At 38.3% G+C, this 24,624-nt stretch overlaps 2 protein-coding genes across 10 annotated transcripts; one reads left to right on the top strand and one right to left on the bottom strand.

The window, feature by feature from the left end:
- Window positions 1-50: 50 nt before the first annotated feature.
- On the top strand, window positions 51-13,916 carry zwilch (zwilch kinetochore protein). Of its 5 annotated transcripts, none has more exons than XM_054775786.1 (19): window positions 51-97; window positions 221-298; window positions 5,821-5,863; window positions 5,932-6,024; window positions 6,111-6,235; window positions 6,411-6,598; window positions 6,686-6,765; window positions 6,841-6,996; window positions 7,069-7,140; window positions 7,214-7,307; window positions 7,395-7,447; window positions 8,555-8,648; window positions 8,739-8,818; window positions 8,912-9,068; window positions 9,386-9,414; window positions 9,487-9,623; window positions 9,704-9,799; window positions 11,503-11,618; window positions 11,708-13,916. In XM_054775786.1, exons 1-19 carry the CDS (start codon window positions 66-68, stop codon window positions 11,776-11,778), a joined length of 1,794 nt encoding a protein of 597 aa, XP_054631761.1. In that variant the 5' UTR covers window positions 51-65; the 3' UTR covers window positions 11,779-13,916. The 5 variants fall into 5 exon arrangements, with proteins under 5 accessions (XP_054631761.1, XP_054631758.1, XP_054631757.1 ...); XM_054775783.1 differs by lacking the exon at window positions 51-97 and having other exon boundaries at window positions 221-5,695; window positions 11,708-11,794; window positions 12,264-13,913; XM_054775782.1 differs by lacking the exon at window positions 51-97 and having other exon boundaries at window positions 221-5,695; window positions 11,708-11,794; window positions 12,568-13,911.
- On the bottom strand, window positions 11,873-24,486 carry lctlb (lactase-like b). Of its 5 annotated transcripts, none has more exons than XM_054775790.1 (15): window positions 24,320-24,486; window positions 23,047-23,229; window positions 22,690-22,850; window positions 22,533-22,620; window positions 19,516-19,625; window positions 19,299-19,427; window positions 19,133-19,228; window positions 19,003-19,057; window positions 18,747-18,912; window positions 16,251-16,524; window positions 16,054-16,180; window positions 15,783-15,982; window positions 13,799-13,862; window positions 13,273-13,349; window positions 11,873-12,679 (listed from the first exon to the last, which is right to left on the bottom strand). In XM_054775790.1, exons 2-14 carry the CDS (start codon window positions 23,171-23,173, stop codon window positions 13,285-13,287), a joined length of 1,662 nt encoding a protein of 553 aa, XP_054631765.1. In that variant the 5' UTR covers window positions 23,174-23,229; window positions 24,320-24,486; the 3' UTR covers window positions 11,873-12,679; window positions 13,273-13,284. The 5 variants fall into 5 exon arrangements, with proteins under 5 accessions (XP_054631765.1, XP_054631762.1, XP_054631763.1 ...); XM_054775787.1 differs by lacking the exon at window positions 13,273-13,349 and adding an exon at window positions 12,842-12,886; XM_054775788.1 differs by lacking the exon at window positions 13,273-13,349 and adding an exon at window positions 12,842-12,886 and having other exon boundaries at window positions 23,047-23,226; window positions 24,320-24,484.
- Window positions 24,487-24,624: the final 138 nt, after the last annotated feature.

Genomic DNA, 24,624 nt, shown 5'->3' with positions numbered 1-24,624 from the left:
TGTGGACTATTTCATTACGCCATGTTGCCGCGTCATGGTGTAAGAAACTGAAGTACTTTACTAGCATGACAGTATTATTTAAATGTAATACATTCACGTGGGTAACACACATAAAAGCACTTACAATTCCACATTTATTTCCCTAGAATTAATGTATTTATCTTGCAATTTATTTAAACGTATCATTTTGATTAACTTTGACCCTTGACGTCATTTACAGGCGCAACCAAAAGAGATACGAAGAGCTGGTGGCGGTGGAGCGGAGGGAGCTGAAGTGCGAGTGCAACCAAACTGTACCGTGAGTGTAACAATGGGCTGTAGCTCAGATGATGTTAGCGACGAAGGGGCAGAGGAGATGGAGTACACACAGGTTAAAATAGCAAGGAAACAGTCATGGTCAGAAGCAAGCAGCGGGAAAGATCATGATGGAAGACAAACAAAGAAAAAAATACGAGCTAAAACAAATGGCAAAGAAGAGTCAGATGAAGAATACAAAGTTCTTATTACAATGAGCAAAGATAAAGGACATTTTCACCCAGTTCATCTGACTAAAGCAATTGAAAAAGAAATAGGGAAAGTTAAATACGCCAAAATGCTCAATAACAGAAGAATACTAATTTCGACAGCAAATAAAAGACAGCAAGAAAACATTATGAGATTGAAGTACCTTGATGGAGGAGAAATAAAAGTACACATACCAGGAGAGGCAGCAGTAATAAGAGGAGTTATATCAAACGTACCGTTGGAAATGTCCATGGATGAGGTGAAGAGAGAAATAAGAGGTGGCAAAATAACAGAAGCTAGACGACTCCAAACCAGCAGAGGAGGAGTAAAAAGTGACAGTTTGTCTGTATTACTTGTATTTGAAAAGACAATACCGACAGACATACGTATAGGATGTATGAATTTTAGGGTGAGGGAGTACATTCCTCAACCACTAAGATGTTACAAATGTCAGAGAATGGGACACACGGCACAGCAATGTCAGTGGAGGCAAAGGTGTGCAAAGTGTGGTGGAGAACATGACTATGGGAAGTGTGCTAGCGATGCTAAACTAAGATGTTGCAATTGTGGAGGAGAACATAGTGCCGCATATGGCGGCTGTGAAGTGCAAAGACATGCCAAAGAAGTGCAAAAATACAAAAGAGAAAATAAGGTATCATATGCTGAAGCAGTAAAGAATATAGGTATGTGTGTAATTAAGCAAAATAAACCAGTAGAGAATCAGGAAACTCATATAGACCAGACAGGACAAGTAGTAGGGCTTCCTCAGAGAACAGACCATAGAAGATCTCAATCAGAATGGAATGCTCCTCAACAGAAATGTAATCATAAGTGTGCAATTGAAGAAGACACATTAGTAGTAAATAAAAAGAACTTTGTAGCTTTTATATGTAAAGTCATCAATGTGGCCACGAGGCAGGAAAGGAAAAGTGACAGGATCAAAACGGTTGTGGAAGCGGCAGAACAATATTTAAACATCAAAGACGTGAAAGCAGAAGAAATACATAGTATGTTGACTATACATAATGATGCAGGACCTCAGAACGGTAATTAAAATCACAATGGTACTCCACATCCTACAATGGAATGCAAGAAGTTTAATAGCAAATGGACAAGAACTTAAGAAATATATAACAGAAAGTAGGAAAAGACCTGATATTATATGTGTGCAAGAAACGTGGCTTAGACCACAGCTGGATTATGTGTTGAATGGCTATGAATCAGTGCGATTCGATCGAAAAGAAAACCAAGGGGGAGGGTGTGCAACATTGGTGAGGGATGGAATAATATATAATAGAATAACAACAGCAAATGAAATAGAATGTGTGATTGTTGAAATACATCAAGCAAATACAAATATAATCATTATTAATATATATAACCCCTGTAAACTACTAGATGTTGAAACAATGGAGAAGATAATAAGGAGGCATGGTGGTAGAGAGATCTGGTGTGGGGACTTTAATGCACATAATAGTTTATGGGGAAGTAAGCAAACAGATCACAATGGAATAGTAGTAGAAGAACTCATGGATATCAGACAGTTAGTATGCTTAAACAAGGGAAATGGAACAAGAATAGATATACGGTCAAATACAATGTCATGCATTGATTTAACTCTGGTCTCACATAGCTTGGCAAGTTCCTGTGAATGGTATGTAAATGAAACCACAAGTATAGGAAGTGACCATTTTCCGATAAGTTGTACAATAAACGCAGAAGTAGATATCAAAGAAAGACACAGACATAAAAAGTGGTGCTTTTCAAAAGCGGATTGGAGAAAATTCAGGGAGGAATGTAGTAAAGCAGCAAATTCAATATCAATGGAAGGTGGCATAGAGGAATGCACAGTTAAGATCACAAATAAGATAATAGAGGCAGCAATGAAAAGTATACCGTGTAAGTCAATTGGAGGGGAAAGGAAAATGGTTCCATGGTGGAATGAAAAGTGCACAACAGCTGTAAAAGAAAGAAATTGCGCATTAAGAAGGTTAAGGAAGAACCTCAGCCAAGAAAATGTAATAAATTATCAGAGGAAAAAAGCTAGAGCCCGAAGAGTAATTAAAAACAGTAAACAAAACGCATGGAGGGATTATTGCTCTGCCATAGGAAGGGAAATTAAGATAGGAGATGTATGGTCAATGTTAAAGAAGATGAGTGGGAAAAACGTGTTTACTAAAATACCTATATTAGAAGATAAGGGAACAATGTATGTGACTGATAAAGAAAAAGCAAATGTGCTGGGGAAAAAGTTTGCAGGGGTGCATAGTGGAGACCATCTGGATGAAAATCATAGACGAGGGAAGGAGAGGATGATAAAAAAGAATAGGGATGTGTTACTAAAACAGGATAGTGAGGAGAGTGTGATGGATGTTGAAATTAATATCAATGAATTGCTAATAGTATTAAATAAAAGTAAAGATACTGCAACAGGAGAAGACCAATTGAGTTATATTATGTTCCAGAATCTACCAGAAAATATGCTGGGAAAAATATTAGATTTATTTAACAAAATATGGGAAGAAGGGATAATACCAAAGCAATGGAAAAGTGCATTAATTTTACCATTTAATAAACCCGGTAAGGATCCAAAACACCCTGTGAATTATCGACCTATTGCTCTTACATCACATCTATGCAAATGGATGGAGAAAGTTCTAGTCAGAAGACTTAACTATTTCCTTGAAAGTCGAGAGTTACTTACAACTTATCAGTGTGGGTTTAGAAAAGGACGATCAACAATGGATGCTGTAGTTAGAGTAAGTAATGAAATAGAGAAAACCTTTAAAATGAAAGAGTTGATGAATATTGTATTCTTTGATATTGAAAAGGCTTATGATTCCATGTGGCGGGAGGGTTTATTGATTAAGATGAATAGGATGGGAATTAGAGGTGGGTTCTATAACTGGGTCCTTGATTTCATATCGAACAGAAAGTTCAAAGTTAAAGTAGGATCAGAGATGTCAGAAGAATACAGTATAGCAAATGGTATACCACAGGGGAGTGTAATTAGCCCAGTTTTGTTTAACATAATGATAAATGATATATTCATGAATCTGGATAGAAGGATTGGGTCGGCCCTATATGCAGATGATGGAGTGATTTGGGCAAGGGGACGAGATTCTATAAATGTGACAAGTAAAATGAAGGAAGCAATAAAGAAGATAGAACAATGGTCATATGACTGGGGATTTAAGCTATCACTCAATAAAACATGTTACATGACGATTACCCGGAAAAAAGGCATAAAAAATCAGAACCTGATGCTATATGGACAAAACATGATAAAAGTAGATCATTTTAAATATCTTGGTATGTGGCTAGATCAGAAAGGCACATGGAAGACCCATGTGGAAAAGGTAGAAGAGAAATGTAAGAGGATAATAAACTTAATGAGAGCTGTTACAGGTAAGGAGTGGGGAGCAGATAAACAGTCACTAATATATATATATAGAGCTTTGATGAGAGCAAATATAGATTATGGAAGTTTTGTATATGGAGCTGCAGCTAAAACACATTTAATGAAAATAGAAAGAAATATTCACAAAGCATTTAGGATATGTACAGGTGCAATCATATCAACACCAATTAAAGCAATGCAGGTTGAGTTAGGAGAAGTACCGTATGACCTGAGAAGAGATCAACTTATGTTAACATACTGGAGTAGACTTAAAGGATGTAGGCATGGACATCTGGCCAAGAATGTGATAGAGGAATGTTGGGAGTATAATACAACTAAAAGTAATAGCTTTGGGTGGGTAATTAAAGATAAAATAGATAAATATAACATAAAAAATATACATATTAATAATTCTACACCCATAAGCAATATTCCTATCTGGCTATTTCCGAAACCTGAAGTAGATATACATATAACAGAGTTAAAAAATAAATGGAAAGATAATGAAAAAGGACATAAGGCAAGTCAATATATTAAAAACAAATATTATGGTTACTTAGATATGTATACAGATGGATCAAAAAGCGAAGAAGGGAAGGTGGGGATTGGAATTTATGTACCAACAATGAATTATAGCATCATTAAAAGATTACCTGACCAGCTATCGGTTTATACAGCAGAAATGATGGCAATTATTATAGGCTTGCAATGGATAGAGGAAATAAAACCAGATAGAGTGGTATGTTGTGTGGACTCTCTGGCAGCATTATATAGTATTAAAAATATGGAATCAAGTCGAGAGGATTTATTATTAGAAATACATCAAAACTTATTCCAACTACATATGTTAAAAATAGACATAAGATTTTGCTGGGTGCCTGCACATGTAGGGGTGGAGGGGAATGAGGTGGCAGATAAAATGGCTAAAATGGGAATTAGAAGGAATGAAATGATAGATATACCTGCTGGTAAAGGCGAAGTAAAGGCAATAATCAAAAAACAAATGATGGAGAAATGGCAAAATAGGTGGGATGAGGGTAGTAGCGGGAGAAAGTATTATAAAGTACAAAAATCTATCAGCACACAAGGGGTGAAGAGAAAAAACAGAAAAGAGGAAATAGTGTTAACTAGGATGAGGCTCAATCACACCGGGTTAAATGACAAGATGTTTTTGATAGGGAAATGTAAATCAAAAGTATGTATGGAATGCAAAAGTATAGAGAACGTAGAACACATATTACTACACTGCAAGAGATATAGGGAAGAACGTGTAACGTTAAGGAAAAGAATTAAGAAGATAGGAAGGGAATGGAGCATTGAGGGTATCTTAGGAACAGGTGGGGAGGGGGAAAGAGATATACAGAGGGCAGTGATAGAATATTTGAAGGACACAGGATTATATAATAGAATATAGATAAGTATTAGAATATTTTAGTATTATATTATATAGTATTATATAGTAATATATAGTATTATATAAGTATTATTATTAGGATTATTATTAGTAGTAGTATAAGTAGTCTCCTCACTATCTAAGATAGCATAAAGTAAGATACTGTATATGGCCCATGTTACATACTCCGGTACAGTAGGTGGCGGTATGCACCTTTTCAAGTCATGGTTGCAACCCGCCATTAAACTAAAAGAAAAAAAAAAAAAAGAAGAAGAAGAAGAATCAAACCGAAAACAGCAGCAGTCGACAAGTTCGAATAGTCATTCGTCATGTATAATGGCAGTATCTATGTCTTGCAAGCTTTTGGCAAGTGTCAAAGCGTTTTTTAACACGCTCGTGTGAGTTTACTTTTCAATACATCATTAGTAGGTTTACAGCAGAATACCTTTGGTTTTAACTCGGACGTACACTGTGTTGCAATACCTGCTAGTTACTAATGTAGTTATTGGTTTGCTATTTATAGGTCGTTTCAAGAGGATAAAAGCGATGATTCGTGCACTTATGGGGTAATTTATTTTTCTCTCAGTGGTTCGGAGTCATAACTTTAGCAATTAAGACTCTCATTGCTTTACAGGATGAAGTCCAAATATTGAAGAGGAGAGGAGACAGAATTGCGGTGCTGGATTTGGACTGTGGAAACCAAGAAGTGCTCATTTGTGAAAAAGCTGTAAGCACTGTTCAGTTTAAGACAGACAATGTTTTGCTTTCCTGTAAAGTGGTGCTTCGAACATTTACAACAGTCTTTCTCTTAAGGTTCCAAAGTTAAATGACGCTGATGAGGATGCAAGGCTTGAGACATCAAACTACAATAATGGTGATACGTTCATTGACCTTCAGACTGAACTGGCACCACTGCCACTCACCATCAATAAAGCGAGGTGATTGTTGCTATTCAGTTGAATTGTTCTGCTACATTTTCAGAAAGCTGTGGACCACTGATGTCATTCATCGAATAGCCCTCAACACGATGCAAATGAAGAATGACAGTAATTTAGCATGTTAAATAATCATATTGTCTCTATAAAGTAACTGTTGTTTCTTTTCATTTTAAAGGCAATTGTTGTCTTGGTACACATTATCCCAAAATGCCAATGTTCATGCTGTGGACTATTGTGCCCTGCCACCTCTGTGGATACGATGTGACATGTCAGATCCAGCTCAGACAGCCTGGGTTGGAGCTCAGGGAGTCTGCGTGGGCAATAAAGTGTCTAGTGTTAAATTATACACTGTCACATGCAAAGGTATTTAGCTCAGATCTTTCATTCTGCTTTAAATGAAGCACAGCCAGATATGCTAAATATGAACTTGACTGTGACCTGTGTTTTTAGGCCCTGTTGTGGACAAAAAACAGCTTCTCACTTTAGATGAGCTGAAATGGGAGCACAAGAAAAGGCATTACACAACAACGGTAAGCAAGCGTCTAAACATCTACAGTATTTGGATTTTTCTGTCACAGCATGTAAACACATGTCATTGCCTCTAGATGGCGATTAAAGGAAGCGCCCGCTTCCTCTTGTTTGGCTCCACTGTAGTTGAAAACACTACAATTGAGTCACAAAGTAGCGTGACAGTAGATTTCAAGTGGAGCCATGTGGAGAGTGTTCTTGAGACACCGCCCCTGTCCTCTACAGCCACACTGGTAAGCACTCACACTGAAATGGGACCCTTCCTTCATATGCGTAATGCAAACTGTTGCTTTAAAATGTTGCAGAATATCAAAGTTGCATGTGGAGACATGAGGAGCCCCATGTTTGAGATGTACAGGGAGCTGCAGTTTCTTCAGGTGTGTGTCTCCAGCAATGTGACAATAAAATATTTGTATAAAACTGCTTTGTAACTGTTCTGATCTCTGTCAGGTTCTTGCTGATGGTTTGAGAACAGGTGAGACGGAGTGGCTGGACCCTTTGGAAAGCAAGTCTGCTGTGGAGCTTACCAAGGACTACCTTGAAGGTATTTGTTTTGAGGAGATGTTGCACTTTCAAAATGATCAGTATTCTTACACAATAATCCCCCTTTTTTGTTTTTATTTTCGTGAAGAGATACAAGGCACTGCAAAATCCCAACAGGAGCATACTTCCAAATCAGCAGAGGTACTGTACTGTATACTGAATATAGTACACGTTTTGAAATAACGGGTAGCCTTTTGTATGTCAATAAATCACAACATAGAGTGCAATATCTCTAGTCTGTCTCTAATGAAAAGCATGTGTGTGTTGTTTTTTTTTTTTAAATCTCTAAAACAAAATTATTCATTTAGTGGGGATAGAAAGACAAAACACCAAATTTGATCTATAAGCTTTCCAATGGACAGCGACCATGTATTTACAGTACAATAAATATGTAATATTTTAGATAAAAATGACATATAATGTGGCTCAAGACTGTAAAATGCCGTGTTAAGAAATATATGAAATTATATTTTTATGTTTTCTTGTACATTTGACCAAATAATTCCAAAATGATTCATTGTTTGTAAAGCATATTATTTTTTATACATATATAACTGATTAGAATGGCATTGAGGGCCACATGGTGGAATAGTGGTTAGTATGTTGGCAGGAGATCGAGGGTTTGAATCACTCTTTGGGCATTTTTCTGCGGGTACTCCAGCTTCCTCCATCCATTTTCTATGCCGCTTATACTCCAGCTTTCTCTCACATAAACAAAATGCATATTAGGTTAATTTGAGACTCTAAATTGTCAGTTGGTGTGAACATGAGTATGAATGGTTGTTTGGCTGTACTGTATGTGATTAGCTGGTGACCAGTGCAGGGTATCCTCTGCCTCTCGTCTGAACCAAAATGGGATATGAAGTGGGATAAGCTCTAGTTTGCCCGTGACCCCAATGAGGACAAGCAGTATAGAAAATGGATGGATGGAGAATGCTGTTGATTATACTACAAGTTACCAGGATCATTTACAAGAGTGCAAAAATATATATATGAATATTTTTCATTAACATCTCTAACCTGAATAATATGGTATGAATCATTTTGGTCTTAATTGTATGTGCATAAAAAACTTTATTTTAAAAATATCAAAATATCTTGTTACTTGCAAATTTTTGTTATTTTTTTAGATGCTTATTGGTTTTAATCTGTCCTTGCCTTTTTCTATTATGCTCCAGACACAGACATGTATACATACAAATAAAAAGCCTCATCAGTCTAATTTCTTTGTTTTAAAATGCTCCACAGCCAAAATCTGAAAACGACACACCCATTTTTAACTCTTTCCTGGAGCGAGGGGATTTGGATTTTGTGGAGCAGCTGTGGGTACGCATGAGAAAAAGTAAGTCAATTCCTCCATTAGAGAAGCCAACAATAATGTGGTTGTAAGGCTCCATTTCAGGTTGTGTCATTCTAAACATGAATATTTCAGGTGTGACATCATATCAAGACATCACAGACAGCCTGAAATTGGTCATCGAGGCTTTGACATATGGCGACATCAAACCTTGGGTGTGGCTTCTTTCTGAGTTGGTCGTCACAGAGAAATGCTTCGAGTTGTGTTGGTTGTTCTCATATTATCTGTATTATTTGTGCTCCCACCAGATTCACAGAGACAGTAGCAGCTCGCTCAGCAAGCTCATCCTGCAGTCCTACCACCAGCAGATCGAGCATGTGTCACTTACAGGCCTCACGCCTGTCCAGATGTTACTAGAAATGGGCCTGGACAAGATGAGGAAAGATTACATAAACTATCTTATTGGTAAAGTAATACTCTGAATCCTATTGTGTCTAGGGATGGGCATAATAATAGATGAAATGGTTATTAATTGGTACTAAAATGGGGTACAATACTAAGCATCCACCAGCATGGGTGCTGTTGATTCAGTTGCAACAAGTTTGCTCATTGAAGTTGCTGCAACATGATGTCAGCTATGGGAAGTTGAGCTGCATACAGAGACCTCTGTAACAATTAAGTGATTCATTTGTCATAAAATGATCTGTCGTCAAAGAGGTTTAGGCAAAAGTCCATCCCTCGTTGCTTGTCCCTGACATTCTGTATGATCTTTTTTTCTTTAGGGGAAGAATTGACAACTCTGAACAACTTGGTAAGCTCAGACATTTTACCATCAACTCTTCTACAAATGACAGATATTCACGATGACTGTTTTACTTCACAGCATTATTACCTAAGCACAGAGGTGGATTTGCAGGAGCAGGTAATCCGGCTGAGGAAACTGCACCATCTGCTGGAAATAATTGTGACTTGCAGCACCTTCCTTGGTTTGCCCTATGACAGGCTCTTCCTCCTCACGCAGTAAGTCAGAGTGATGGCCCATTACAAAGATTTAGAAGCATCTATACAACTGTGCATTCTCCCCTTCTCCATTTTTGTAGATCGTGTTTACAGCACTACAAAATGTCCCCGTATGATGAGGAGCATGAATTCAATCTTCAAATCAAACCAGGGCTGATCAGCCATTTCTACCAGAAGTAAGAAAAAACTGTACACAAACTTAGTTTCACTTTTTAAATGACGCAAATCTGGTCACTGCAGCAGTTATTCATGGTTTGTGTTTTGTATTTCCTAGTGAGAAGGCAACCTTTCTATTAAGGATGCTTCATTAAATACTGTACCTTTGCCTCTCGCACTTTGCGCTTTGAATTTCGCGGCTTCACTCTATTATGTTTTGTCAAAAAGATTAGTAAATCATGCTGTTTCGTGGTTAAATATGGCCTATTATTCGTAAAAAAAAAAAAAAAAAAAAAAAGCATATTGGAGCAAATTGTATGCAATTTTTGCCTAAATTAAGAATTTTCAAGCATAAAAGAGGCTAAATGAACAAAAATACAAATATAAGGCATTTGGAAGACTCATTTGTATTCTACACTGGTCACCAGGTGCTGTAATGTTACTGTAACGTTCGGGGAGACACACAAGCACCAGACTTGATCGCCGGAACAACAGGCTTTTATAGAAAGCTTGAATTATCTGACAACAGGCACAACAATCCCTAACATGAGCTACTGTTGCGGCTGTAACCCACGGCAAACTAAAGCTAAAATGTGAACCCCTGACGTCACTTCCTGTCCAAACAATAGGTTACCAAAGTACTCCCAGGGGTATGCCAATTTTCATTGGTGTTATATGAATAAAAATTAAAAATAATTAGCGGTTAACACTCACAATTCCGAGTGTGCCGCAACGCCTCACAGTGCAGAGTGCACATAGCAGAAAGAAGGAAGGAGACAGAGCATGGAGTTCTTCATTGTTCTGTGTGAGTTATATGAACAATTAAGTAAATTTGATGATTATGTTGTGCATTAAAAGTGTTTAATCTTGAAGATTTAATTTATATTGGGGTTCCAATCCCCACACTGTGAACACCTGTCAATGGATGTGCGTGTCAGGATGAGCGAGTGGGTATTCGAAAATGATGCTCTATCGCTGGGTGTGTGTATTTTTTGTTGTTGTTGTTGGATATTGCTTTATCGTGTTTGTTAAACTTTTCCTTTCAATTTGGTATCAAATTCCTATAAATCATAGCAATTTGTGAGTGTACAATAGTGAAGATCAAGTTCAACCCATTGAAACAGAAGGGGTACATGACTGTAAAAAGTTTGTGAACCACTGTTGTAAGCCATATTTAGAAGGTCGTAAACAGGTTTTCTATGCTCTAACTCCGAAAATATTCCTTTTATAAAGAAGGAATCCTACTTTGCGGAAATTCACTTACGTGCCTACGATTCACTTACTGGAACCAATTAAATGTAAATCATAAATGAGGGATTACTGTAAACTTGTGCAGTCATGTTTTCAAAGTGTGAGGCAGGTTGCCTGGGAGGGGAGCAGAAGACTTCAGGGGAGGTGCAGAAGCTTGAGATGCATGTGGTTAGTACGTCTGTCTCACAGCTAGACGGTTCTGGGTTTGAATCTCTGTTTAGACTGCTGTGTGGAGTTTGCATGCTCTCCTCTGCTTGTGTTTGTTTCAATTCCGTTCAGTGACCAGAATTGACCACCTTAGGGTGTAGTCTGCCTTTCTCACTATGAGCTGGAATAGGCTCCAGCTCACTTGTGACTCTGATTCTGGCATCACTGAGAGTTGTTTCTAATATATTAGTAACTTTTTTGATACATGTAGTACCTGCAGAGAGTCGTATAACATAGGGTTTTTCGTGGGCATGTTTTTCTACAGGGAGAATCCAGTTGTGTGGGGACTGGAAGTGTCTAGTGGACATGGTCCTCGTGAAGTAAAGACAGTCTTCCAGATCAGTGACAGACCACTGGTGGATCATGTAATCTTTGAAACAGGTGAGCTTTGTCCTTTCCATGCTGCAAATACTAATAAAGTCCATTTAACTTTTAAACTCTTTCATTTGTTGATCACCCCAATGAAACAGTGATCGAGGACAGTGTGGAAGCGGTCTATTTCTCCACCTTGGTGTGCTGCAGCCTTGTCAACTTGGAATGAATCTACACTGAGACTGGTTAAGTAGAACCACTAATCTTACAGTGAGGTTTATTGCGCCGTTGCAACTTCTACAACCTGTAAAACACAGAGTGGATATTTTTCACAGCAATATTTTAATGGGAAAATTCAAAATGTTACAACTGTTATAACTGTTTACACATCAAAATAAAATTCAATCCAAATAGTTTACTGTATTTATGTTCACACACACAGTTCATTGAAATATCTGCTTCACTTAAAAATAAATGTGTGTGCGCCTTCTAGGGATGGGTATCGATACTCGGCACCTTAATGGCACGAGTGCATACGTAAACGATAGTGATCAGACTGAAAGTAGATATCGATGCCTCCTTTTGGTGGTAAAATAGTAGTTACTACTTTTTTACTATTTAATTGTAATTGTATTTCTTGTTATTTTAGTACTTTAATTACTATTCTGTTCAGCTTCCCATCCATCCATGTTCTATGCCGCTTATCCTCACTAGGGCCACAGAGGTAAGCTGGAGCCTATCCCAGCTGACTTCAGGCAAGAGGCGGGGTACACCCTGGACTGGTCTCTGTTCAACTTGTACATCACAAAATTCAATGGAAGTAAAAAGGCATTTTTTTGGACAAAATTTGTATGTTTTCCTTTTTAAGTACTGGTTCGGGCACTGTTTCAGAAGTACTGACTTAGCACGGGTATCAGGTGGTAGATGCTAAACAATACCCTACACTACAGCATCTTCTCACAGTTGTGTATTGCGGGGTTGTCACTGTGCTCAAGTTTGTTTTTTCTCTCTCTGCTAGTTCCGCCTCTGCAGCAGGAACATGAGGAAGATGGCACTCAGTAAAATGGAGAGTGTGCACACAGTTGGAACAACAATCTCTGTTACCATCTCCATGTGACTGGTCAGTGGGTCTGTAAAGAAGACACACATCATTTAGCAACTGATCAGCAATACATTTTATTTTTGCTAATTAAGCATGTTGATGCTAAAACACAGAACTCAAAGGGTTTGTTGGGTTTAAAAATTATTTGCATCTTTATTTTAATCTCTCTGGAGCACAGGTGGTGTCTTACCATGTATAAGTCTTAGAATATTGGCAGCAGTACTCCGCTGTTCCTCTATTAAAAAAAGAGAAATAACTCAGAGTTGATTAACAACAATAATAAATAATTTCAATTAATAATAACCCTTTGAGAACTGCATGCATCCAATAAAAACTATGACAACAAACAACTTTGCACTTCCACCAAGCAACTCCAAAATGACAAACTGTATTTTGTATCCATCCACTTATCATATGTATCCTAAAATTTGCTCAAGTTGTGTGGTTATGCATATAGTGAGATACCTCAGACAGAGGTCTATCAGTAGATGTAATGCTGACTGCTCATTCGATTTAGATACATTGGTAAAGGTGGTTAGGTGACACACTTCGAACATGTTAGTAATGTAAAGAACCACAAGACCACAAAATGAGACATGGCATTTAAGTGACAATTTGTACCCTCAATCAAGTTTAAACTTCATCATGCACAGGCCAAACCCTTGGCTTTTCTGCATGTTCCGTGGCTTTTCTTCTAGCTGGAGGGTCAAACAAAAGAAGATGTCTCAGATTTCCTCTGCCAGGTTTCAGTATTGATACTACTAAATTTACTGTACCTCCACCAAGGTCATAGGATAGCCACAAAAACTGCAAGCACATTTTGGTGTGGATCCAGGATTTTTTTTTCAACATTATGAGATTGTACATTTTACATAATTTATGACTGAATCTTAAATCGATGTTGACAAAATTCAGACACGACGGTGTAGCTGTTGATCCTAATTAAGGTTGTAAATATGGCCTTGGTGAACGTCTACTGATTGCCATTCTAGTTTTAAGGCAATGTCACATGCTCTTTCATTAATTTTAAATTTTAGGTCAGAATCTTTATTTGTTTACCCCAGCTAGTTGTTTGAGTCTGATTATGTGATGGACGTAAGGGGTGTTTAAAAAAAAAAAAAAAAAAAAAAAAAAACTGTCAACTCACCTGCAGCAAGGAGCTGGTTGCTTGATGAGCAGGTCTCAACAGCCTTCCTCCTCCAGTTCTCAACCTGTACAAACCAATCATATTTACATCACTGACATGATAGTGCATGTACTGTTCTATATATATATATATATATATATATATATATATATATATATATATATATATATATATATATATATATATATATATATATATATATATATATGTTGTGAGGTTTTCAGGGACAGACTTCATATTAACAGATAACATTTAAAACTAAGCAACAAACATTTATTACACCAGCAAAACTTCTATAGTGATATGTGATACTTTTTTTGGGTTTTGTTTAAACCTACACTATGTAAAATAGATCTTGCTATCACTGTAACTAATACTGATACCAATGGCAATGCTGCTGCTGGGGAAATGAATAATACACAACCAATATCAGTTGTCAAATCAAACACCATAACTACTTATTTTACACTATAAAAGATAAGACAGATATCATTCACTTTTTTTTACTGATCAGTTATGCAGAAACATGAAATAAAAGTATACTTATTGGTACTTAGCCTACAAGTATACCAACATATTTGACTTATATTTACTAACGCAGTCAAAGAAGTTTTCTTATTCCCCCAAAATTTCAAGTGCCAGCACTGTTAAAGGTGAGAAACACTATTGAATTCGATCTCAGCAGAATGTACTTCCCGTACATTCTACAATAAGTCAACAATAAGTTGCATCCTTTTGTCATTTACAATTACTTCAGTAAAACTATAATTATTCTGTACAAAAAATGCTTGCTAATATTTGTGGGTACCTGGAACGGATTCGTTGGATTTACTTTATTTCCCATGGGAAAAATTGCTTTGGTTGTGTACGCTAAAAACTGATTTACTGAGTGATTTTTATTAAGAAACATATACAAGTAGATATTAGAATAAGTGTTTGCATTGATGTTCATTAATTGAATTATTAACTGAGGGCCTTACTATAAATACAGTATAAATATAACTGTTTTATGATTAACTGAGTGAGTAATTACAAGTAGTGTATCGAAACAATGCTTTATTAAATAATTAGCTGAGTAGTTTAACCAACTGTTTAAGTGTGTCAAAAGTTAAACAGAAATAGTTAAGTGCTCACACATAGTGAAGGCCAGCCGGGATCGGCAACCAGATAAAGGCACAGACAGAGGCTAACTTGAGCCTTGAGACAGACTGTTGTAGAATGTTATCTTGTGCAACATAAGTGTCAACAACTCAGCGACTATTTCTTACTGGCATCACACAACTTCATCAAAGAATCCGGGAGAAAGTTATCTTTGAGGAGGCTGGCGCCAGTGATCTGAGCAAAAAAATTATAAAAAGGCGGAAGAGGGGAGAGTTCGGGACCCTCTCTGATTCAGCTGGCATGGAGGACCAGGGGACCAATGGACGAGACGGGGCACAGAGCTTCGGAAGTGATATACTATTCTGTCAGATTTATTCTCAATACCATTCTTAAACTTAATCTGGTGTGCGAGTCGTCTTTCCTTCTCATAAATGGAGATTAACGAACACTGGTTTAATTAATTTTCTAAAGTGGTCCATTGACCTTTAATAGGTTGTGGAGAATTTCTTCAACAGTTGTCATCAAAACCTTTAGAACGAATTAATAACAAAAACCAAGGTACCACTGTACTAAAAGGGATCGTAAGGAAATGCAGTTTATGCTAAAATTGCTTAAAGTTGTATTTCTTGTCAACACAGCATAAGGGAAATTAGATGAGTGATTTATTGTAGCCTCTAACACTCATCATCCCCAAATGTGTCAAAATATTGACAATATCAATATTTTGCATCAATCTTCTCATCACTAGCTGGGGAGGCCCTGGTTGAGGGGAGTCCCACACTTTTAAAATCCCTGTTGTAATTTATGCAAAGGTTTTGTGTGTCACAAAATGATTGACATGAACGACTTGTGAATTTTAAAGTGAGTGTGCCCAAACATTTACCTCTCTTTGGTTGGGAAATCCGTTGGAGGTGATGATGCGCTTGTAAAACTGAACTGAAGATTTGGGATAGCGAGGCTTGTTTTTGTTCCTGAAGTCCACATAATATAAGCCAAACCTCTCAGTGAAGCCTTCATCCCACTCAAACTTGTCCAGCAGGGACCACGCAGTATAACCTTTGACATTGACCCCATCTCTGATAGCTGAGATGAGAACAGAAGAGTTAATTTAATATACAGTAACATGCGCCTAATAACATATACTGTAAGTTCACCTTTGAGCATCTCGTTGATGTAGTCTTTGTAATACTGTATCCTCCAGTCATCACACAGCTCTGTGCATTGCATCCTCTCAGAGACTCCATTCTCAGTCACATAAATCATTGGGTTTCCATACTGAGTCTAAAAAGGGAAGACAACAACATTAGAAGATATCACAGTACCAAACAAATCAAAGTGAACCACAAGTCACCTTAACAAAATTGAGCAGACGTCTAAAACCCCATGGCACAGAATAGAGCCACTCAGAGCCAGGGTCAGGCCACTGGGGGTCAACTAGTTCGGCCAAGTCGCGGTCCATGAAGTAGCTGCTGCTACCGCGACCTGATGGGTTATTCTTCTGGGTGATGTAACGTGTGGTGAAGTGACCTATGCCCAGGAAGTCACAGGTACCTTTGATGTAGCTCTTCTCCTGGGGGGAGAATGAGGGCAAGCGAGATGTCCCAAGACCCTGCTGGATGCTTTTCCTTCCTGGACAAACAGTAAATCACCCTTTGTTGATAATGGTGGGAATGCTGAGAAACAAGGTTAACACATGGAATCACACATTAGGATGCAAACTACACAAACATACTTGAGCCGAAATTCAAACTCAAAGCATTGCTGTAAGTATCAAGGAAATGTGTTTCCAACTCCAGCAAAATATGTGGCTTGTTTAGGATGGAGGATATTTCTTTCTCAGTCTATTGTAAACATTTATTGGTTCCAATTATTACTTGTTGATTTTTAAAAATATTTTTTGTATTTATACTTTACCGTATTCACTCAAATATAAAATAGTATTTTTTTTCTGCAGAACAAACTCTGGAAAAAGACAGGTTTTCATATTTAGGGGTCTACAGATTGAAATGTGCAGATTTCACTGAAGAAGAAAAAATGTTTACCTTTTTTGTCTTACTCAATATTTTTGGGACCAGGATCACTAACGAATGGCAAAAATCCTTCAGTAATTGAGACACCTATAAAAAATGTCTACATTATATCTATGCTATCTATCCTGTCACACTTAAATGTTTCAGATCAACAAACAAATGTAAATATTAGTCAATGACAACACAACTGAACACAAAATGCAGTTGTTAAATTAAACTTTGCATTTTTAAGGGATAAAAAAAAAATCCAAACCGACATGGCCCTGTGTGGAAAAAGTAATTGCCCCATAAACAGCAACAACTGTTTCGCCCACTTACCTTTGCAGAATTGTTGTAATTCAGCCACATTGGATGGTTTTCAAGCATGAACCGCCTTTTTAAGGTCATGCCACAGCATCTCCATAGGATTTAGGTCAGGACTTTGACTAGGCCACTCCATCCATCCATCTTCTATGCCACTTATCCTCACTAGGGTCACGGGTATGCTGGAGACTATCCCAGCTGACTGAGGGCGAGAGGCAGGGTACACCCTGGACTGGTTGACTAGGTCACTCCAAAGTCTTCATTTTGTTTTTCTTTAGCCATTCAGGAGTGGACTTGCTCGTGTGTTTTTGGATCATTGTCCTGCTGCAGAACTCATGTTCATTTCAGCTTGACGTCACAAATAGATGGCCAGACATTTTCCTTCAGGGTTTGCTGGTAGACAGCAGAACTAATGAGTCCATTTATCACAGCAAGTCTTCCAGGTCCTGAAGCAGCAAAATAGCACCAGACCATTACACTACCACCACCATATTTTACAGTTGGTATGATGGTTTTTTTCTGAAATGCAGCGTTACTTTTATGCCAGATGTAATGGCTCACACACCTTTCAAAACGTTAAACTTTTGTGTCGTCAGACCACAAAGTGTTTTCCGAAAGGTCTTGGGGATCATCAAGATGTTTTCTGGCAAAATTGAGACAAGCCTTAATGTTCTTTTTGTTCAGCAGTGGCTTTTGTCTTGGAACTCTGCCATGTAGGCCGTTTTTGCCCAGTGTCTTTGTTAGGGTGGAGTAATGAACACTGACCTTAACTGAAACAAGTGAGGCCTGCAGTTCTTTGAATGTTGTTGTGGGGTCTTTTGTGACCTCTTGGATGAGTCGTCACTGTGCTCTTGGGGTAATTTGTGTTTGGCCGGCTACTCCTGGGAAGGTTCACCAGTCTTCCATGTTTTCACCATTTGTGGATAATGGCTCTCACTGTGGTTCGCTGGAGTCCCAAAGCTTTACAAATGGCTTTATAACCTTTTCTAGACTGATAGATCTCATTTAATTTCAGTTACGGTAAGTTATGTTTCACACAGAGCCATGTAGGTTTGCATTTTTTTCTCCCTTCATAATAAAAAGTTTCATTTAAAAACTGCATTTTGTGTTTAGTTGTGTTGTCATTGACTAATATTTAAATTTGTTTGATCTGAAACATTTAAGTGTGACAAACATGTAAAAAAAAAAAAAAAAGAAATCAGGAAGAGGGCAAACACTTTTTCACACCACTGTAAACATGTAAAAATGGCGGGCTTTTGTAACATTGCTACATGTATGCTGTACATTTTACCTTTATTATGAAGGGTTTATAAAGGGTTACTGACTTACGGTGAATGAGATGTGTTTTCTGCGGAAAATATGGCCTACTTTCGGAGAAAAAAAACAAGCATTGGTATCTGGGGATTGCTATGATATGCTGTGATGCCTTCATGGCATGATAGTCCTTAATTCAGTTGTTATTTTGGCTCTCCAACAAACTTGCTACTTTCACGTCACATCAGCTGCGCTTGAACTTGCCGATGAAGTCTTTCATCACTTGAGGGTAGTCTCCATGAAAGACAGGTGTGGCAAACCATCCAAGTGAGAACTGGACATATCGCTCAGCTGCTTCAATGTCCTTCTGGTTGCTAATGTCTACAGGCTCTCCCCAGTCTGCAGTCAGGGAGATGCCGACAAGACCTGCAGATGCAGACGGCATCTCTCAGCACTCATGACACTGTGATGCTAAGAGTCATAACAGCGTGCTGAATGTGCTCTAGGATTGCCTACCTTTTTGTTTTGCCCTCCACTGTGTGTCATATGTGTGCCAAACTTTAGCGTGAGCCTGCGGAAGAATATTATTTCATGTTAAGTTTCTTCGTTGTAACTTCCTAAGTGGGGGAAAGTTGACTTGTGCTACCTTAATAATGTGATGGGCAGCCCGGTATGCTCCAGTTCCTCTCGTCCGCAGTCCGGGGGCATGCTCACCTGTTTCATAGCCTTCCACTGCTACAGACTAAACAGGATATTACGTCAGTCAAAGATCATTAGTATGTAAATTGCAACTCCATAATACCCAAGCGTACCCATGGATTGCTGAAAGTAATCCAGTATTTTACTCGGTTGCCAAATCTCTCAAAGCACAAGCTTGCAAAGTCATTGAAATGATTGACCATGCTTATATTCTGCCACCCGCCATATCTCTCTTGCAATACCTAGAAAAAGAGAATAAAATATCTTAATGGAAAATGCATTCATTCTCTTAAAAATGATGTGGGAGGTCAGTATCTTGTGTGCATCAACCTGTGGGAGATCCCAGTGATACAAAGTGACAATAGGAGTGATCTTGTTTCCCAGCAGGTGGTCAAGCAGATCATCATAGTACTGAATTCCTCTTTCACTGATATGATCAGCTGGAAATTCAGTTCAAAAAGACAGAAAAAAAAGTATCATTTTCCACAGTCTAATGAGATCGATGCTTCAATTCGGTTGGCACTGTCAGAGCTATCAGTTGCTAATGCACTTTGTAAACAATATGAACTATGTTTCACATTTGTAATTTTTCCCACACAAAATGGTTGAAACCTGCGACCCTAATGAGAAGAAGCGGCATAGAAAATGGATGGATGGAAAATGGTTGAAACATTCAAATAGAATATATAATACATTAAAAGGATATACAGTATATATACTGCATTACAGAATAATGCAGGGGTGTCTAAACTTTTTCCACTGAGGGCCGCATACTGAAAAAAAAAAATGCATTATTTTTTGGTTTCGTTTTATTTCTACATTGTGCCGTGGGCCAATGAAAAAAAAGCTGCGGGCCATAAACGGCCTCTGGCCACACTTTGGGCACAAGTGGTATAATGTATTAAATGAATTTCATTTCAGGTTCTCTGTCCACCTACTCTCTTCTTGGTATCAACCATTAAATCCCCTTTTCCTTATTCCTGACTCAGTTCAGGTCAACGTTTCTTTTTAAACATCACCATAAACCTCAGCTTTACAGATGCCACACCTAATATTTTGCAGGTTTGTGTACGGCAACACAGATACAGCCACCGAGATGTATCGGCTGCTTTTCCCCCCCGTCTATTTCAGGTGTGGCGTTCAATTTGGGGCACCAGACCAATTAGAGTTGAGGTCACTATTTTAGGAAATATGGTATCATGCCCGTCTCACATAGCTAAATAATAGGGATGTCTGATAATATCGGCACACCAAAAAAATCAGACATCCCAATATTGGGGTAAAATGTAATATCGGTCAATATTGGTATTGTTTTTTTTCTAGAATGAATGCCAATATGGCCCCTTAAGCGTCACAAGCAAAATTGCTGTCGCCATAACAGTCAATACGCAGCATATACTTGAGCCGATGTTTTGCTTAACAGTGTTCGGGGGGGCAGGATGTGATGGGTTGTCAAAGCACCGCTAATGGTGAGCGGGGTAGCTCATAGACATACTGTATATGCCACATCAAGCCTTGAGGCATACGTCAACATCGGCGCCATATTGGATGTGGCAAGAGTCGGAGTGGAGAAGATAGACAGATGCCTCATTCATGTGATGCAAATCAAATCCCAGAGAATAAAATTTCACAGGTGAGATTTACCAATTACCTTTGATAGTATTCGGAACATAGACTGAGCGATTTGGCCATTCCAACATAGTTTTGAGAGCATTTGCCAACGCTGTAGAAAACACTGTATTCCTGCGCACAATTCATTCATTCATATAAGGGTTGGGTGATAATTTTTATTTACCGATATACCGGTATAAATTCTTCCAATGATAAGAAAATAACTTATACCGATATTGTTAGCAAGATGGCGCCTCGGATGGCAGCCTCTGCCACTCGCTCTCTTGTGTGTGGTTTTTAAACTTCATATGCCTCTCCGCTGGTCACGTACAGCAGAGACCAACTTTTAAAAATTAACTAGCTATATGGCGAAGTTTTTTCCCCGGTTTTTACCGAGCCAGAGACGTTTGCAGAGATTTTGGTCAGTGCAGCAGCGGGAGACGGCGCTGCCGCCGGGGAAGACGAGCCGGCGAGCTCATGAGGTTGAGGAAAACAACTTTTCTCAGCTCTTCCATCTATCCATCTTGCCAACGTTCGCTCCCTGGCTAACAAGATGGATGAATTGCTGCTTCTTTCCAACAACTTGCTTCGGACACTATCTACACCAGTGGTCTCAAACCGGTCATATTTTGCGACCTGCGACTAGACATGGAAGGGTAGTGTAAATGCTATAAAAATATATATTTTTAATATGCTTCTACTTTATAGAGTTGAGCTACTTGAGAGGCATGAGATGTGTTTTCTGAATGAGTTTAAAATAGCCTTACTGTTTTTCAGACACCTAAACTAAAATCCTGTTTACACTTATGTTACACTAAAACATCCTCATTTTTTTTTTTGCACCATTGCTGCTTGTATTCTGCTTGTCTTCATTAGGGTCACGAATAAGCTGGAGCCTTTTGCAGCTGAATACAGCGAAATGCAAACAATGAAATGTATTTATTCTTTTGTTTCACCGTATCACTGTATCGAAATACCTGTATTATTGTTATCATGAGCCATGCATCGCATATCACACCGTATTGTGGGGTACCCTGAGATTCCCAGCCGTATTCCCAATACTTCATGCGGCCCAGCCCCACCCAGACTCTACCTCTAGCGGCCCCCAGCTACATTGAGTCTGAGTCCCCTGCTCTACACAGTGCCATGGGTAAGCTTACTTTTAATGAAATTTGTTGGTTTGTAGCTTTTTATACAAGACTCCGCTGAATATAATTATATCGTGATACATGCTAAGGTCCATATTGGCTAAACCAAATTCATGTCTGTGAGGTAGCGGTAATGTAAAAAAACGTGGAAACGTAGTTTGCTTACACGAGATGTTGTTTACAGCCACGTTGAGAAGGTAATTGCTGATGCTGTATCCATTAGTTTCACAACAGATATGTTAATTCGACGATAGGAGATATGTGATGTTACACATATCGGTATCAGCTGATATCGGGGTTGGAAATTGAGAGTCGGACAATATCGGCATATCGGATATCGGCAAAAAAGACAATATCGGACATCCCTACTAAATAAGGTAACCGAAATATTAGAAACAGGTGTGGTTGTACACTACTGCAAACCCCAACTCCAATAATAAACAATTTGTTAAAAGAATCCCTCCCTGACAGTGTCATTCAAAACACAGCATTATTATCTTTGTAAAAACAGTAGGGGTCTTGCATTGGCTCTGATTAGTTGTGCAGGTGTACTGCCTACTATCGTGTCTGGTGACTCAAATTACTCACATTTGATACCAGTGGGAATGAGTCGAGGCCAGGAAATGGAAAAGCGATAGTGGTTCAACTTGAGCTCCTTCATCAAAGCGACATCATCCTGTCAAAGACACAAAGTAAGAGTTCAATATTTGCATTTAGCCTGGCGATATCCCACAGATCTTCCTACCTTTACTTTGTAGTAGCCCTCACAAGAGGAATCCCCTGTCTCATTGAGTTGAATTTTGCCTTTCTTATGACTGAATATGTCCCAAATACTCAGTCCTTTTCCATCCTTATCCCAGGCTCCTTCTGTTTGATAGGCTGAACTGCCGGCACCCCACGAAAATCCTGATAAACAAACCACTTATCAATAGGGGTTACATTCTTACTGAAGATGGGATCTAAGGCCTCTTTTCTGAGAAATGCCTTACCCCTAATAACTGCCAAGTACTGACAGATACTGGAAGATGAGTAAAAAAACACCCCGGGGCACTAGTTGAGGAAATATGATCTACATGTAGGCTACTGTATGTAGGACTCATACCAGTTGGAAAAGTGCCATAATAGAAGGAGCCGTGGTCGTTCTTTGTCCAGTCGAAGTCCTCAGTCGCAGACACACACAGCACCAACACAAACACATGGCACACACTGAGTGCACAGCGAGACAACATGGTATTGTTCAGCCTGCAGCACGCTTGGGGTCTGGTTCTCCTCCACTTCTGCACTACTGTCCAAACGAACACGGAACACAAATAAGCATTTCAGAAAGTGCATAAAATTAGACACAGAACACAATTAGATTAAGCAGTCATAGAATTGCAAAGAAGCATGTGATGGACGGACATGGGGGGGGGGGTCAAGCTCCCAAATGCACAACTAAACGCCCCCATTCAAACTCAATGGTGTGTGATCGCATCTTGCTGACGCTGACACAACTCACACAATTTCGTGACTGTAAGCAAAAATCATTACACACTAGATGCACTGAAAATGGTTTAACTCTCATTACAATTGTAGTTTTTTTGCAAAGCGTATAAAATAGGTTGAAAGAAACCAAAATGAAAAGAATTTGAACAGCTCAACACATCTAATATTACAAATGGTCACTATTTTTTATAACATGTAACATTTTTTATAACACAGTAAAGTTGAAGGTTGAAGAAATGTCATTTACAGTGTGGATAAATAGTGCAACTTGTGTATTGTATTTAAAATGCACAATCACAACTGTCAGTTATTCCATATCAATTTCTGCTGTATTTCTTTGATATTTAAAAAAAAAAATTATATACTTTCAATGTTGTATTTTCAAAACGTGATTCTACAGTCTTGCTCGAAATCTAACAGAAATCTCTAAGAAGTTTATAAGATTTATTTTGCACCTCAATATTGTGAGGAACAGCTTCAATTCTAAAGATGCATTTTTGTAATTACTTTTTTTTTTTAAACCATTTCATTGCACATTTTATTCCTGTACGTTATTTCCTGAAATTCAACATTTTCAAGTCAGAAACAATAAATAATAAACACACAGCAAGACTTATTTAATTTAGTTAAGTTTTGTTTACAGATGTACATGAAGACCTGAAAAATACGCTTATAATTATATATATGATATGAATTGTAATTATAAAATAATGTCATATTTATATTTTTGCTGGTTGGCTGGAACAAATCACGTGGTTCTATGCCTTATAGTGAGGCATAAGGCATACATTTCAATTAAAGCTTAACTCACATTACTGTAGATGGATCCTTGCCATACAAAGGGCTACATAACACCAATAAATAAAGGTATAAATGGGATATCCTATTACCTTTGTATTTTATGAAGAGGTCATTTGTAGGTGTGTGCTCAGTCCACAGTCCCGGTGAAAATGGGGGCCCTCCTGGGACAGCGGGCCATGTGGAACGCTGTGTACATCTGTAGAGGCCAGCTACTCTATTGTGGCCTGCCTCTTGTAGCAATACACGTGTGCAGAAGCTGCGCCTATTATGTGCTTTGCTGCATTGTTTTAGCTGTTTGAAAACGCTGAATGGTTTGTTGGCAGAAAGTGTTTACACTGCATAACCCACTGGCTGAGGTTAGAACAGGAATAAAAACATCAGTATTGGCTCAGCT

Source organism: Dunckerocampus dactyliophorus, chromosome 5, assembly GCF_027744805.1.
Source record: "Dunckerocampus dactyliophorus isolate RoL2022-P2 chromosome 5, RoL_Ddac_1.1, whole genome shotgun sequence".
Lineage (NCBI taxonomy): Eukaryota > Metazoa > Chordata > Actinopteri > Syngnathiformes > Syngnathidae > Dunckerocampus > Dunckerocampus dactyliophorus.
This window is presented reverse-complemented; position numbering and strand designations above follow the sequence as displayed.

Bases quoted from the DNA above. Each gene is read 5' to 3' on its own strand.
- zwilch (XM_054775783.1), top strand. From the start codon at position 5,466: ATGGCCCATGTTACATACTCCGGTACAGTAGGTGGCGGTATGCACCTT. The intron at 6,997-7,068 runs GTAAGCACTCAC...AAAATGTTGCAG, and splicing joins TGTCCTCTACAGCCACACTG to AATATCAAAGTTGCATGTGG. The intron at 11,619-11,707 runs GTGAGCTTTGTC...CCAATGAAACAG, and splicing joins TCATGTAATCTTTGAAACAG to TGATCGAGGACAGTGTGGAA.
- lctlb (XM_054775787.1), bottom strand. From the start codon at position 23,173: ATGTTGTCTCGCTGTGCACTCAGTGTGTGCCATGTGTTTGTGTTGGTG. The intron at 22,621-22,689 runs GTAGGAAGATCT...TGTCTTTGACAG, and splicing joins AGGGCTACTACAAAGTAAAG to GATGATGTCGCTTTGATGAA. The intron at 16,525-18,746 runs GTTCAAGCGCAG...TTGTCCAGGAAG, and splicing joins ATGAAAGACTTCATCGGCAA to GAAAAGCATCCAGCAGGGTC.